At 40.5% G+C, this 14,847-nt stretch overlaps 3 protein-coding genes across 8 annotated transcripts; all 3 read left to right on the top strand.

Moving 5' to 3' along the window:
• The first annotated feature begins 257 nt into the window (after window positions 1–257).
• LOC124221067 (lipase 3-like) lies at window positions 258–2,981 on the top strand. 4 transcript variants are annotated; one of them, XR_011177512.1, is made up of 7 exons: window positions 258–397; window positions 1,029–1,188; window positions 1,308–1,506; window positions 1,600–1,964; window positions 2,049–2,207; window positions 2,287–2,607; window positions 2,704–2,926. XR_011177512.1 is itself a non-coding variant. In XM_046630703.2 (7 exons), the coding sequence occupies exons 2-7, from the start codon at window positions 1,060–1,062 to the stop codon at window positions 2,864–2,866; spliced, it is 1,275 nt and encodes a 424-aa protein (XP_046486659.1). In that variant the 5' UTR covers window positions 262–397; window positions 1,029–1,059; the 3' UTR covers window positions 2,867–2,981. The 4 variants fall into 4 exon arrangements, 3 of the variants coding, with proteins under 3 accessions (XP_046486659.1, XP_046486660.1, XP_046486661.1); XM_046630703.2 differs by having other exon boundaries at window positions 262–397; window positions 2,287–2,546; window positions 2,704–2,981; XM_046630704.2 differs by having other exon boundaries at window positions 262–397; window positions 1,044–1,188; window positions 2,287–2,546; window positions 2,704–2,981.
• Window positions 2,982–3,754: 773 nt separating this feature from the next.
• On the top strand, window positions 3,755–9,033 carry LOC124221069 (uncharacterized). Its single transcript, XM_046630706.2, has 14 exons — window positions 3,755–3,889; window positions 3,955–4,159; window positions 4,276–4,390; window positions 4,459–4,702; window positions 4,802–4,960; window positions 5,042–5,129; window positions 5,339–5,484; window positions 5,982–6,134; window positions 7,100–7,348; window positions 7,440–7,638; window positions 7,731–8,095; window positions 8,179–8,337; window positions 8,436–8,663; window positions 8,807–9,033. The coding sequence occupies exons 1-14, from the start codon at window positions 3,770–3,772 to the stop codon at window positions 8,963–8,965; spliced, it is 2,589 nt and encodes an 862-aa protein (XP_046486662.2). The 5' UTR covers window positions 3,755–3,769; the 3' UTR covers window positions 8,966–9,033.
• A 1,293-nt stretch (window positions 9,034–10,326) lies between these two features.
• LOC124221546 (lipase 3-like) lies at window positions 10,327–14,700 on the top strand. Of its 3 annotated transcripts, none has more exons than XM_046631664.2 (13): window positions 10,327–10,583; window positions 11,699–11,915; window positions 12,003–12,078; window positions 12,157–12,310; window positions 12,388–12,472; window positions 12,558–12,646; window positions 12,746–12,853; window positions 12,925–13,123; window positions 13,209–13,570; window positions 13,647–13,805; window positions 13,877–13,961; window positions 14,032–14,177; window positions 14,327–14,700. In XM_046631664.2, the coding sequence occupies exons 1-13, from the start codon at window positions 10,521–10,523 to the stop codon at window positions 14,531–14,533; spliced, it is 1,950 nt and encodes a 649-aa protein (XP_046487620.1). In that variant the 5' UTR covers window positions 10,327–10,520; the 3' UTR covers window positions 14,534–14,700. The 3 variants fall into 3 exon arrangements, with proteins under 3 accessions (XP_046487620.1, XP_046487621.1, XP_046487619.1); XM_046631665.2 differs by having other exon boundaries at window positions 10,576–10,707; XM_046631663.1 differs by lacking the exon at window positions 10,327–10,583 and adding an exon at window positions 11,072–11,293.
• The last annotated feature ends 147 nt before the right edge of the window (window positions 14,701–14,847 follow it).

Consider the following 14,847-nt stretch of genomic DNA (forward strand, 5'->3'; position numbering starts at 1 on the left):
AACCAAGTACACGAGTGACAGTAAAATAATAAAATAAATAGAATAAATAAATAAACTGGCCAGGGCGAATATTTTATCTAGTGCCATAGAAGGTAAAATTAAAAAAAATTAAATCAATAAAATAAAATAATATAGAACAAAATGAAATAAAATAATAATTGAACCTCAGCTGCTCGACGTTTGCGTAATGAACGTAAAGCTTGCACTTGAACAGCCCTAGTCTTTCCTCCTCGGCTACTTCAGTAGACAGCGCATTCCATAAAGAACAGGACGGCGCAACAAACAAACACTGATAAACGGCCGCCCGGCAGAACGGTACGTACAAGCGCTGGGATGCGGTGGCGTTGGCAGTGGCTCGTTGCGGATGAGATTCCGCAGGTTCGAAAGCTTCCGCAAGGTAAGAGAAATATTAAATAGATAACACCCGATTAAATACAGTCTCCCGTCTCGGACGGTAAGCGAACTCGATCAAGGCCTGTGATGCGTAATATGCTCGTCTCTGCGTATACCCGAGATGAACCGGGCACAGGAACTGATAACACGCTGTAGTCTGATACGAAGTGTGCGCGGCAAGTCGTTACATACGGCTGCACAAAATTCGAGGTGCGGGAATGCAATGCAACGTCGGTATTTTCTATATATTTTTTTACAAACCGAAAAGAAATCGATGCGACGTTTACGTTGCTTACCGATTTCAGCGTGACCTGACTGAATGCTCCGTAATGAAACTGATAAGTCTTGACTGCTTGGCACTTGTACGCGTTTCTCATTTCGTCGTTTCATATACTTTCTTCCCACACATTTGAATTTTATCGCAGCATTCGCAACGCCGCTGCAATTACATCCTTTGATAAATTTGGCACCGTCTGATTTCACGGTAATGTCTTTCCTACTTATTCACTATAACATTTTCTTATTTGGTACGACCTCGGGTCACCTCGTATATCGAGGCGGAGGAAAATAATCATATTAAGATACGGAAGATAATAATTTTGAAACGATATATAACGAGCCCGCCTGCATTGCAGGCTGTAATGCTGCAGTAACCTCTCAATAGCGATGAAGGTTCTGGTCCTTCTTCTTGTGGGATTGATCGGCGCTGCCGATGCAGAAAACGATGATACGATATGGACCCCAGAAATGGTTCAAGACCTTTTTAGTACTGCCACCGTTGTCGGTGCGACAGTTGTAAGTACATACTTATAAGCAATTTTATTTTCAATAATTTTCGTCAAACTTGTACCTTTTTCCAATGCCTTGTCCAAACGACATAGTATACTCTATACCTATACTGTTTTTCACATAAGCCTGGACTGGTTGCTCATCACGGATACTTTGTCGAAAGTCATTATGTGACGACCGAGGATGGTTACATCCTCCAAATGCATCGAATCCCAGCGTCTCCTAAGAGTCCTGAAGCTACCAGCAGAGGCGTAGTATTCCTGATGCATGGGCTGTGCGGAAGTTCTGCTGCCTTTATTCTCATGGGACCTGGAAAAGCTTTAGGTAATACTCGAGTGATTGGCTGATTTATTACGCACTACGATACATTTTCCAAACCAAATATTCTGCGAACAACGTGTCGTTTGTTTTCTTCAGCCTACGTCCTGGCCGATGCTGGATACGACGTATGGTTGGGCAACGCTAGGGGAAATACTTATTCAAAAAATCACACAACTATTACCGATTTTACCAGTAAAAAGTTCTGGGACTTCGAATGGCATGAAATTGGTATTTACGATCTTCCCGCCATGATCGACTACGTTCTTGAAAATACAGGACAGGAGAAAGTGTCATTCGTGGGTCACAGTCAAGGCGCAACAACGTTCTACGTTATGGCCTCTTTGAAACCCGAGTACAACGACAAGATTGAGGTCATGTTCTCTTTGGGTCCTGTCGCTTACATGTCAAACCTAATTAGCCCGGTGTTGAGGCTTACCGCCAAATTCGAGGGTTCTCTGGGGGTTCGTAATTGATGTTTCTCACCTCTGATTAATTTTTTTTATCACTACGTAACGGATCGATTACTTAAATACTTGTTTCCTTAGGTGATTTTCAATCTCTTTGGTCAGTACGAGTTCCTGCCTAGTCACGATCTTATCAGCGCAGCTAGTTCGACATTCTGCGAAGCGGATGCTCTGACTCAATACATGTGCAGTAATTCAATCTACTTCCTGATGGGGTTCAACAAGGCTCAAACCAACACCGTGAGTTTATTCAAATACACAGGACCAACGAAGTCGGACTGGCGACTTAGTTCACCGATTGAAATTACACGTTCGGTAGAGCATGCTGCCAATTATCGTTAAACACATGCCGGCTGGTGCGTCAACTCGTCAAGTAATTCACTACGGTCAAGAAATTAATTCCGGCAAGTTCAGACAGTGGGATTACGGCCTGCTGTTCAATCAGGTGCAATATGGGAGACTTACACCACCAGATTACGAGCTTAGCAGGATTACTGCACCCATCCACTTGCTCTACAGTGACAACGACTGGATGGCTGCTGTAGAAGTCAGTTTACCTGGAGTTTTTTTTTCTTTCACGTAACCAAGCATATTTTACTTATATAATAATTGTACTCGAAGAGTCGTTCATTTTTCTTTGGTAAATCCATCATTATTTACCGTTCTTGGGTTATCCTGTTAGTCATTTCACTGCAATACCAATTCCACGACTAACTTTATTTCGCTATTTTTATAGGACGTCAAACAGTTGTACGAAGAGCTTGGGAACCCGGTTGAGATGTATCGAATCATGGATGGGAGTTGGAACCACCTTGATTTTGTATTTGGTATCAATGCCAAGGAACTCGTCTATGAACATATGCTGGCTGTATTACAAAAACGATATAGTGATTAGGTGATAATAAAATCATCTACCACGGTTGCCGATTATGAAAAATACAAATTGAGGTTATTCGATACATAGGATTCTAGTTAATGTACTATACTTTTTATTTAATAAATGAATCTCACGTACTCCGAGTGAATATGAGAAAGAAATTTCTCAAAATATACGTTGGAATATACTGTGCGTTTTCCTTCGTCATATGCCGATTAAATTTTTATTTTTTTTTTTTGTTCATTATTTTTTTCATAAATGAGTAAATAATATAACGTCTAGACAATTAATTCGAGAAAATCGCACTCCACCTTAAACTTTTCTTTTCAAGTTTTACAGACTGTGGTTTCAATACGGCATAACCGAGTATTCTACATGCGAACGTATTCAGTGACCTTCCCCGCGCCGTGATGACCCCGTTTTAAGGTAGAAAGTTGCGTGAACGCCGGCGTAACCGAATCGAAGTTCGATCTTTCGTTAAATTACGTGGGCGATTATGTAACGCACAAATAGTGCACAACCACCGGCAAAAAGACTTTCGGTTTCGGATGTATAATGTATGTATGAACATACGCAACAGGTGCATCTGGCAGGTAAAAGTAAAAGGACGACAAAACCTGGGTCGTGGGTATTGGGATACCTGGCGAAGACCTGAGGTACTCCCATCACAATCCCGCCAGTAGACATCGTATCATCCGGAGTCACGGTATACGCGTGTGAAGTTGTTGAGAAAGATGTGTTTCTAGAATTAAAACAGTGGCATGGATGCTGATAATCACGATTCACAAGTATTGGTGTGCGTGCCACCATATAGGTAAACCAACCCAACGTTTAACCGGGTATCATTAGCATTGTACGTTACGACAGTGTTCATTTATATATAAAGTGTTCTACCTAGAGTATGACAGCTATCCTACCACTCAAGATGGTCGGGGCACGTGAGTTTTTATTCGTAATTACAGTAGTCGTGGTTATCCTCGCACCTTCTCTGGTCGAACCTACCAGTATTAGGGCCAAGAAAAATGCCGACGTTGATCTGAAAACGGTAAGAACGTAAATGATCAACATTTCATGCATTGGTGCACATCTTCCGACATTATTTTTTTACAGCCGGAATTGTTGAAGAAATATGGTTATCCGATTGAAATTCATCATACCGTTACCGAGGATGGATACATCCTGGCTATGCACAGGATCCCTGGCGTCCTTTCGAAAGGCGAATATAAGGAAGCGTGGAGAGGTCCTGTTCTCTTGCAACACGGACTGGCGGGCAGTTCAGCGGACTGGGTCATAATGGGTCCCAAAAGGTCCTTGGGTGAGTTGTTTGACTGAATCGGCTTGAAATACTTTCGTCTTCTGCTTCCGATGAAGAACTGAGGGTAAGTTGACCGCCATAGTTTGGTCGTCTGAAAAAGTATTTTCGTTTGTCAGCTTACTTACTCGCTGATCGGGGATACGACGTCTGGCTTGGAAACAGTCGTGGAAATCTTTACTCAAGAAATCATACCGTCCTTTCACCGGAGAACAAGTTGTTCTGGAATTTCAGGTTGGTTACTTGTCGCATTGTCAAAAGCTGACGTGCATTTTCGAAATCCATTTTTTTTTTTTTTACAGCTGGCACGAACTTGGGGTTTTTGACCTCCCGGCAACGGTGGATTACATCCTCGCTCAGACGTTGCTTCCGAAAATCTTTTACATCAGTCACTCTCAAGGAACGACACAGTTCTGGGTCATGGCCTCGGAACGTCCTTCGTACAATGAGAAGATCATATTAATGGCTGCATTGGCGCCCGTAGCTTACACCAGTAATCTACGAGGGCCGGTAACGAAACTTGCTGTACTGACACCAATTGGAGTGGTACGTTATTCGCGTGCGATTCAGAAGTGAGACGGTGAACACTTTGTTCCCCACAAAAAATGATAACACCCCGTTCCTAATTTACCGGATGAATTCTAGTGGATCGGGGAGAATTTTGGATATCCGGAATATACGCCAAGATCAACATGGGAAAACCTCGTTTCGACATTCATATGTAGGGATTCCTCTTTCACCCAGTTTTTGTGCAGTACCGTTCTTTTCCTCATTGCTGGCTTCAGTCCCGACGAACTAGACTCTGTGAGTAAAGACGGGCAGTTCTTTTACTGTGTTAATTAAATTTTTCAAATAAATATTGTGCAATAATCGTGTTTTGCGCAGACGAACCTACCTGTAATTATTGGCCATATACCAGCTGGCGCGTCCTGGAAGCAGTTCATACACTTCGGGCAAGGGACTATGGAACAGGGTGAGACTGAAGTTTAAACTTGTTTGTAAAATATACCTGTGTATGGGGAATTCCATGGGAACCCGACTAACATCTGGACCACACCATTTTTGATTTTGTTAAAAAATTTTTATACTTTTGTCCCAATTCTGAAAAGTAATTACTTTTAATATAATTTTAACCATTAACCGCAGCCTCGAAATTTATACAATAATATTCTTGGGTTACAGGACGTTTCCGAAAATTCGATTACGACAGCGTTGAAAAGAACTTGCGTGCCTACAACGTTAGTGTACCACCAGAATATCCTTTGGAAAAAATTACAGCCCCAGTTGCATTTTTCAGCAGCAAAAATGACTGGCTCGCTACGCCAAAGGTAATAATAATGATCGATTAGAAAAATCTATTTACGTTATTTACAGCATATATTACAGTAACACGAGGTTGAATTATCTTGGAAATCGAAAAAACAAAACTACTCGAGTATGTGAAATACGAACGATCAACGCGAACTAATGATTTCCGGTCTGAATGACCAACTAATTGTTAAAGATACGTCATTACATCGCCAAGCAATTAGCGAAAAGCAAGAAATTGTTTCTTTGCAATCTAGTATTGACTTTATTTAATCACGAAAATATCGTTATTAAACTCAGGTTGCGATATATCCGATCAATCTCAACCATATCAAATCAATTACACCTGCATGATATCATCTTCGTATACAAACGCCCCTATGTAGGTATACGTAGATATAATTACAACCTCGATCGTATGATCGTATTTTTCAGCTATTTTTCGCGAATAAAAAACTTCCGGAAGAATGTTTAAACCCATAACGAACTGCACAATGTTGCTCTTTCTAATTTTCAGGATGTCAGTCTTCTGGCATCGAGGCTCCGTAGCTTGATGCTGTCTTACATAGTGCCCGTGGATACTTTCAATCATTATGACTTCCTGTGGGGAATGCACGCTCCGGAATTGGTCTACGAGCGTCTCTTCACGCTGCTGGAAGAATTTTCTACATGAATACTTGAAAATCCTCCACCTGAAAATGTTCAAACAGTTAATATGTATAATATTTCTGTGCAGCTACTGTCTGATAACCATCACACTACTTGAATAAATTCAGTTTCTAGTCAATAACGAATACAAAGAATTTTCACAGCTAATTTAAAGTCACGACAATTTGGTGTTGTCAACGATCAATGAGCCTTACTTATTTAGTTTATACCTATCGATAAGAGACTTTGTGTTGATCAAATTACATTCAGAATTTCTATCAGTTATTTTTCTATTTGATTCCTATCATAGCTTAGAAACATGAGACATCGGTCATAACGTAAATGCAGCATCCAACTGGTTTTCGGTCATTCCTTTGTTGAAAGTATTACCCACAAATCGCCTGTACTCCTTACCAATTGCTTCATAAAACGTGGCGGTAGTTAATCCCAAAGTGTCTAAATATCGGTGGATCAACATATGAAACATAAAATGGTACACTCAATTAGACAATCAATATTTGATAGATCAAGATCCTCAAAATATACTTTTCAGAAAGCGATGTCTGGGATGATTGACTTCCAATGGATTTGGTGCCGGTAAAATTTTTAACTATCGTTACGAGAACTATTTTATTAGTAATGCAGTTAGGGCTCGGAGTATATTTATTCTACGAAATCCCTCTTTGATTTAACCTTTTTTGAATACTTGTGTTGCTCATAGAACCGCAAACGTAGTACATATTAGCGATTATATCTGGGTATTCTCTTTGTCAGTTAGTCTCTTGGTCTTGTCGAATAACTAAAAAAAAGAGACTTATATAAAATATCGGACATATGGTTGAAAAATATCGCGTGATTTTTAAACATCAAGTTACCTTCTGACAAAATCTAAATTCAGTATAAACTTGTAATAATTTCTTGTTGATTGTTGTCAGTAGTGCTATTGCTGAAAAATGGTCGATTGCGAATCTAACATTACATCAATAGGATAACAATATTGAACGAAAAAAATATTTTATCACAATACTCGATCGTAGACAATCAGTATATAAGGCCAATCGAAATCGAGGTTTCCATTCAGAGTCATCAACCGCAGTCATGAAATTACTATTCATTCTGGTCGTGGCTTTAGTCGGCTCTGCAATTGCAGACGACGATGCCGATGAGAAGGTTTGGACTGAAGACGAAGTCGAGGATATTTTGGCCAGTGCAACTAGCGACGCGACTGCAACTGTCGTAAGTTAACCCATGGATGCTTATCCATCAAAGGATCGCAGAGAGTTCGGATTTTGTTTCGCATCTTGACTGGTTATTCTGTTTTTTAAAGCCTGTACTAATTGCCAACAACGGATACACAGCCGAGACCCACTACGTGACGACCGACGATGGTTACATACTGCAAATGCATCGTATCCCTGCAACTCCTACGAGTGCCGCATCCGATGACAAACCTGTCGTGTTCCTCATGCACGGCCTGCTGTCTAGTTCTGCTGACTGGGTGATCATGGGACCTGGAAAGGGTTTCGGTGAGTTGCTGACCGATCTAATAACTTACCGTCGATACGTCTTCAAACGTGTATGCGTTCGATGAAAACAACGTCGTCCTTGTTTTCTTCAGCTTACATCTTAGCCGATGCCGGATACGACGTGTGGATGGGCAACGCAAGAGGAAATACGTACTCCAAGAATCACACCACCTTGACAGATTTTACTGGCAAAGACTTCTGGTACTTTGACTGGCATCAAATTGGCTACTACGATCTCCCCGCCATGATTGACTACGCTCTTGAAACAACGGGTCAGGAGAAATTATTCTACATGGGTCACAGTCAAGGCACAACTTCGTTCTACGTGATGGCCTCTATGAGGACCGATTACAACGATAAGATAAAAGCCATGTTCTCTCTGGCGCCCGTTGCTTACATGTCGAATCTGAAGAGTCCGGTATTGCAATTAGCTGCCACCTTCGTGTCTAGTTTGACGGTAAATGATATTTTTCAATTACAACTTCGTGTTCGTCAGTGTGATGCGAATCGCTCAATTATTACACGAAACACTTTTTTCAGTCTCTCTTCAAGCTCATCGGTGTTCACGAGTTCTTGCCCACCAGCACTTTCCTTAGCAAAGTTGGAGCTACCTTCTGCAACGACGATGCTCTGACACAAGTCCTTTGCAGTAACATCCTATTCATGTTGGCCGGTTACAACAAGGCTCAATTGAACGCTGTAAGTTTGTCCGCACCTAATCAAAAACCAGCGGAATTCAAATTATACCTGTTTCTCGATTCTGTTTAATTACAATTTGAGCCATTTATGACCAACAGACTATGCTGCCAACTATCCTTGGACATACCCCGGCTGGAGCCTCATCTCGACAAATCGTTCACTACGGTCAAGAAGTTCGATCTGGCAAGTTTAGGTATTACGACCAGGGTTGGATCTCGAATTTGTGGAACTACGGGTCGATCAAAGCACCGGACTACGATCTCAGCGCGATTACAGCTCCTGTTCACTTGCTCTACAGTGACAATGACTGGATGGCTGCTGTAACAGTAAGTCAACCAAGATCTCATATCGATGAGTTATACATTCTTCTTTGGTAAATGCATTATTAACTTCAGTCCTGGAATTATCCTGTGAGTCATTTCACTGCAATACCAATTCCACGACTAACTTTATTTCGCTATTTTTACAGGACGTCACACAGTTGTACTCTGAGCTTGGAAACCCAATTGAAATGTACCGAGTGCTCGATGGAAAATGGAATCACCTTGATTACCTCTGGGGTATCAATGCCAAGGAACTCGTCTACGATCCCATCATTTCTATGATAGAAACAAACTACAGCGACTAATTGTACGACGAGTCATGTAATTTGTGTCCAAACCGGAATTTTATTATAACAATATATATTCAAGTAAATATTGACCTTCGTTTTTGTGGCATTGTAGTGCAAACAGCAACAATGTCTGTTGTCTGACCCACTCCTGATTTCCTATAACATCGTTTTTTTAAAGTAATTTTCTATAATCCAAATAGCATCACCTCTTAGGCTCAAGGTGACATTATTATTTTCGGTTATTATATACATATAATTGGGAATTGGCTTGGAAAAAGAGAGGGGGCAATATTGCCGAATCTTTAAAAATTCATTTTCTTTCGTCCTTGTATTTCATTTACAAAATTAACCAACCAATTGCGGTAATAAGCTTGAGTTGGATATGCGTAAGAATTTTGAGTATACTCAACGTTTCTCACAATGTCGTGTTTCGATGTAGGACATTGCAATAAAATTCATTGTGTAACAATTTTATATTTTTAATATCACGTTAAAACACATGTACCTATGGTATTTATACGGATTTTTTTTCTTCCAATAACTCATTGGAGAAAATATATCAGTAGTCCGTTGTTGTCACATGTATGGAAGGTTCACTTTCAGTATTCGCAATATTAAGTGTGACTAAAATTTTAAAAAAATCCATCTGTTAAACGATAATTATATTCATACTAATCACGAATCTCCTCTGAATTTTTGTTTGATTGCGAAAACATTCCACGCCAAGTAATTTCTAACACCAGCGGTATCGGGAGAATTCTGACTAGAGGCACTCCGTATCAGGATCTTAAAAAAAAAATTATTTTCTACCATGCTCATATTGTTTTAAATAAAGATTGAAAACCATTTGACGTTTTCTTGTAATTGATTCACCAAAAGACTCCCTACTTTTCGAACGCTCACCGTGGTGTTTCCCCTTATAAAGATTGTTATCGCAGGATCGAAAAATTCGATGGAAATTCCAAGTTAATGACCCTTTCAAGACTTATCTCGTTATTACTTTACCTATCGCAGTTATCGAAGATCAGAACATACCAGTAGGCTTATCGTTGTAACACGATCACCATCATAATCACAAATCGTTAATTAACGATCGACAATCGATCGGAGGAATCGCATCACATTAACTCAAATACGACGCAAATTGCATTATAAGCAAGGATTTTTATCATTCGATGATTAATTTATTTCCCATTCCAGCTGAGATAAGACTTCGGTGTGAATCTGAAATGCGATAAGACCTTATCTCCTTCGTCATACATATAAAATCTGTTATTCTGTAGTATTAATCTATTCATAATATTTTCGCCGTTGCATCCCAGATGTCATCGTATATGTTCTTTTCAAACTGAGCCACATTGAGTAATTCATCGAATAAGAAAATACATCTCAAGTTTGCCAACAAGACTTTTATCAAATAATGATAAGTTTGGCCCTGATCGTTGACTTTTGTCGCCAAACTGTTTCGCAGTCGCAGTTTTTTGTTTTTTTACTCTAAATTGCCGAATTCTTTGGTTTAGTGAAACGAACGAGGATATATAAATGAATATTCGATATTTCGACATCTCAGATGGTGACGAAACCCGGAGAAGTCGCAATTCACTGCTCTTACGCATCGTCATTTCATCCCTATGTTCGTAAAATAAACCGACATGAATAATCGATGACCGCAGGAGTGAGTGACGATAAATTATGTGAATCACGAGTTTCATCCAGATCATTTGTTACCGGCAAAGCGTGAACCGCAAACGTTTAAGGTTTGTTCACAACGCTTTTCTCTTTTACCCGACATCAGTACGTAATACGACCTGTGTCGAATTCCGAAACGATTGATCACTCAATCAACTCACAGACCCACGTCATCTCAGCAATAAAGGGTGCAAACGACTGGTTGACAAATTCTTTTGCGTTATCCCTTTCGCAACATCCGTACCGTTGTGAAAGGACCTTTTTCACTTCAATGAAAAAGACACCTCCTGAATCATACGAGTATCTACTCCCATAATGCGGGCACGTATATATATGAAGAAATTGTAAAGCATTCATGTCACACTCGTCGTATCTATCGCGTTTTAACTGTTGGGGTCAAGGGGTTAGATTATATTCGTCCCGCAATTAGATATCGAACGCACCTCGATGTCACAGTTCAATTCAAAGCACAAACAAGTGCTTAACGCTCGTGAAAAGCAGTTGAAAATAAGAACTGCTTCGAGCAGGAAGCGTAAAATAATGGTTTCCGGTATTTTGGTGCTCGCCTTGATCGCAGTTTTACTTATCGGGAATATCACGGCATGGAGCCTGATCGAAGCTGAGAATTACTTTGATACCCCCAAAGCGAACCGGGTAATTATGACAACCACTGGAATTCATTTATGTTTATTCATAATTTGTATTAGCTGCTAGCGGGGATTAAAACTCTTCTCTTGCTATCGGTACAACGTACAACGTATTTATTTTGCGAGTATTTACTTCACGAACGTTGCACATTCTATTTCCAATCAATAAACTTAGCAGTCCGGCATCTGAACCAGTAACAGAAATCTTGTCACCGATAATTCAACGGTAACTGGATTCGCCTTACCGATCGTAGGGTCAAACTTTGCATCGACGGTAATATATTAGCGAATATTAATTTGGCTGACCAATAACCGGTCAGTAACCACTAGCTGTCGTCACTTTTAACAAACTCAACAAGTCATCCTGTGTAAAGGATCATTTTTAAAACCACTTCACTTTGCCGTTCCTCAGTTTCATCTGGACATTCTACCAGAGTATAAAATAGAAAAACACATTTTCCAAACTTCTGTGGGATCAGCCAACGGAAGCAGGGAAGAAACTCTTCTTTACAGAATTCCCGGAGGGCCGAAATCCGCGCCTAAGAATGGAAAGCAACCCATGTATATTCAGCATGGGATTTTGTGTGATGCTGATCACTGTGCCGTTAATCAACCCCTGATAGCGATTGGTTCGTATTGCGCATTGAAATTTATTTTATGTTTCTACGAAGGATTAAATTTCCAGATTTAAAATTCTATCATCATATTGATTTTAGCGTACATCTTGGTGGATCAAAGCTACGATGTGTGGCTGGGAAAAAGCAATACGACTATCACCGGAAATATTGTCTCGTGCGTGTATTTCATGTGACTGTAAGCGAGTATTAGCGTCATTCAGAATAATTATGGAAATATTTTACATCACCACAGATCAGAGAAGTTGGAGGAGGAACGTTTAGGATCCGTTGCGGATTACGTTTTGGAGCAGACGGAACAAGAGGAACTTTCTGTCCTCGGATATTTAAATAACACAATAAAAATATTCGGAATAGCACGGAGTGACGACAAGAAGCCCGAGGAGAATGTAAATTTTTATTATTGCGCCATAATCTTGAAAGTCAAATCAGGCGGATAAAAATAATCGAATGTCAACTATTTCAGTCGGGAATTTCAAAGTGGTTCGATAAAATTCCCGGAGTCCAAACAGCGAAGAAATGGTACAAGAAGGGTCAAAATTATTTGACAAGTATGCGTTCCTCATAAAAAAGTCTCATGTAAACATCTGAATAAATGAAAATTCTTTAGATTCATTGAAAATATTTTCGAAACAGGCACCTACAACAAGATAATTGGGGGAATCGATTACCTCGGCAGGAAGATGGACTACATTGCCGATGATTTGAGCATTCGTCAAATAACGGTGAGTCTCATGAGTGTCCTTCATTGATCAGCTCGGAGTTTTGTTTACCCAACAAAAGTTACTAGTGATTTAGATCCTACTAATGGTGTTATTTTACAGGAAAAGGTTTTCAACGCCTGGGGCATCTCGCCAACGATGATAGCACGCACCTTCAAAATCGAAGATTTTTCGCGAATGATTGGCCATCCTGATGTTCATCTGTCAACGGTGAGGATCAGATTTTTCTTTACATCAAAAATTTCCTGCGCACGGTAATAAGTGATAAAATTCGTTTTCAGCCTGAGCTGATCAAGAAGTACGGTTACCACTCGGAATCCCACGAGGTGAAAACCGAGGACGGGTACATTCTGACTGTGCACCGTATCACTGGAGGAGCTAAACATCCTCCAAGTCCAGGAAAGCCGGTCGTGATCCTTCAGCATGGTGTCCTGTCCAGCTCTGCCGATTGGGTAATCATGGGCCCGTCAAGGTCGCTGGGTAATTGAATGGTTCAAACCAACTCACATGTAATCGTGGTATCGAAGCTTAGGCTTTGAACACTCTAACGATCAACGACTTTCAGGCTACATTTTATCGGACGTCGGCTACGATGTTTGGCTGGGAAATTCCCGAGGAAACACATACTCGAAAGCACACGCAAAAATCTCACCTTCGGATTCCAAGTTCTGGGAGTTTTCGTGGCATGAAATGGGCGTGTACGATATGCCAGCGGTGATAGACCACGTTCTGAAAGTGACGAAAATGGACGTCCTTTCCTACGTCGGTCACTCGCAGGGAACCACTCAGCTCCTAGTCATGCTGTCGGAGAAACCTGAGTACAATTCCAAGATATCCTCCGCTGTTACCTTCGCGCCGATCGCCTACGTTGGTAACATGCGAAGCCCAATAGTGAAACCTTTCGCCCGAGTCAGCACTCCGCTTTACGTGAGTCTTCACAGGCTGATGAGTTTACTTTCGAACGTGCCAAAGACATTCAGAGTGGTTCCTCACATTCTTTCAGTACTTCCTGCGGCTGTTCGGCGTCGCCAGCTTTTTGCCAACAAATGCATTCCTCACAGAGATCGGACGCGATATATGCGAGTCCAAGTCAATTCTGCAGGTCGTTTGCAGCAATACTCTGTTCCTGGCGACTGGATACGATATGAGTCAAGTGAACTCGGTAGGATTAATTGAAAATTTAAGAAGTCATATTCTCGTTTGATTTTTCAAATTTCTATCATCTACTTACAGACAATGGTTCCAGTCATTTTGGGGCACGTACCAGCAGGAGCGTCGACAAAGCAGTTTGTACACTTTGGTCAGCTGTACAATTCTAGTGAGTGTCTTCAACTAGAAAAATGGGCACTGAACAGAGAACAACCTTTAATCCTTATTTGGTTTTTTAGAAAAATTTCGCCAGTTCGATTATTCGGTATCTTTCATTAACTATCAAAAGTACAATCAGGCTGAACCGCCCGAATACAACTTACAAAACGTTCGGATTCCGATGGCTGTTTTTTACGGATCAAACGATCTACTGGCGGATTACAAGGTAGTTTGACTTTACGGTACAACTTAACGTCTTCTGTTTACAGAAGCTTTTCAATACACACGACTAATTTCGCATGATACATTTATTTTTACTTTCGTTCGCTACTATTTTGTCCACCTGACGATTTAAATCGGTAAAAATTGTTTCAGGACGTGGAACGACTTGCGAGTGAACTTCCAAACGTTGAATTGAAGCACAAAGTGTCTCTAGATAACTTCAACCACATTGATTTCCTGTACGGTGTCGACGCGCCCAACGTCGTCTACCGACACGTCATCAAATATTTACACGTATGTAAAAAGCTGGGAACCGGAGGACCCATCAATAGAGTAGGAATAAATGACACTCATTCATGAATACATGCGTAAACATATCCGTTGACAATAACAAGAAGGAACCGCGTGTGCCACGAGATATCTTCTTACGCGATGTTCGAAATGCTCTTTAGAATGTACATAAAATACAGAAATAAATTATATCGAAGAAGTGTATTCACGTAATATATACTTAATTAAGATCAAAAGATCGACTACTTATATATAGTATTTATAAATTCCCACCTTACAAGTGCCAACTCAGTTTCTTTGGGTAAACTGAGCGATAAAAAAATACGAAGAGAACTACCGAAGGTTTTTTTTTAATTCTAACCACAATCCTGGATTATCATTGC

Source organism: Neodiprion pinetum, chromosome 6 (genome assembly GCF_021155775.2).
Source record: "Neodiprion pinetum isolate iyNeoPine1 chromosome 6, iyNeoPine1.2, whole genome shotgun sequence".
NCBI lineage: Eukaryota > Metazoa > Arthropoda > Insecta > Hymenoptera > Diprionidae > Neodiprion > Neodiprion pinetum.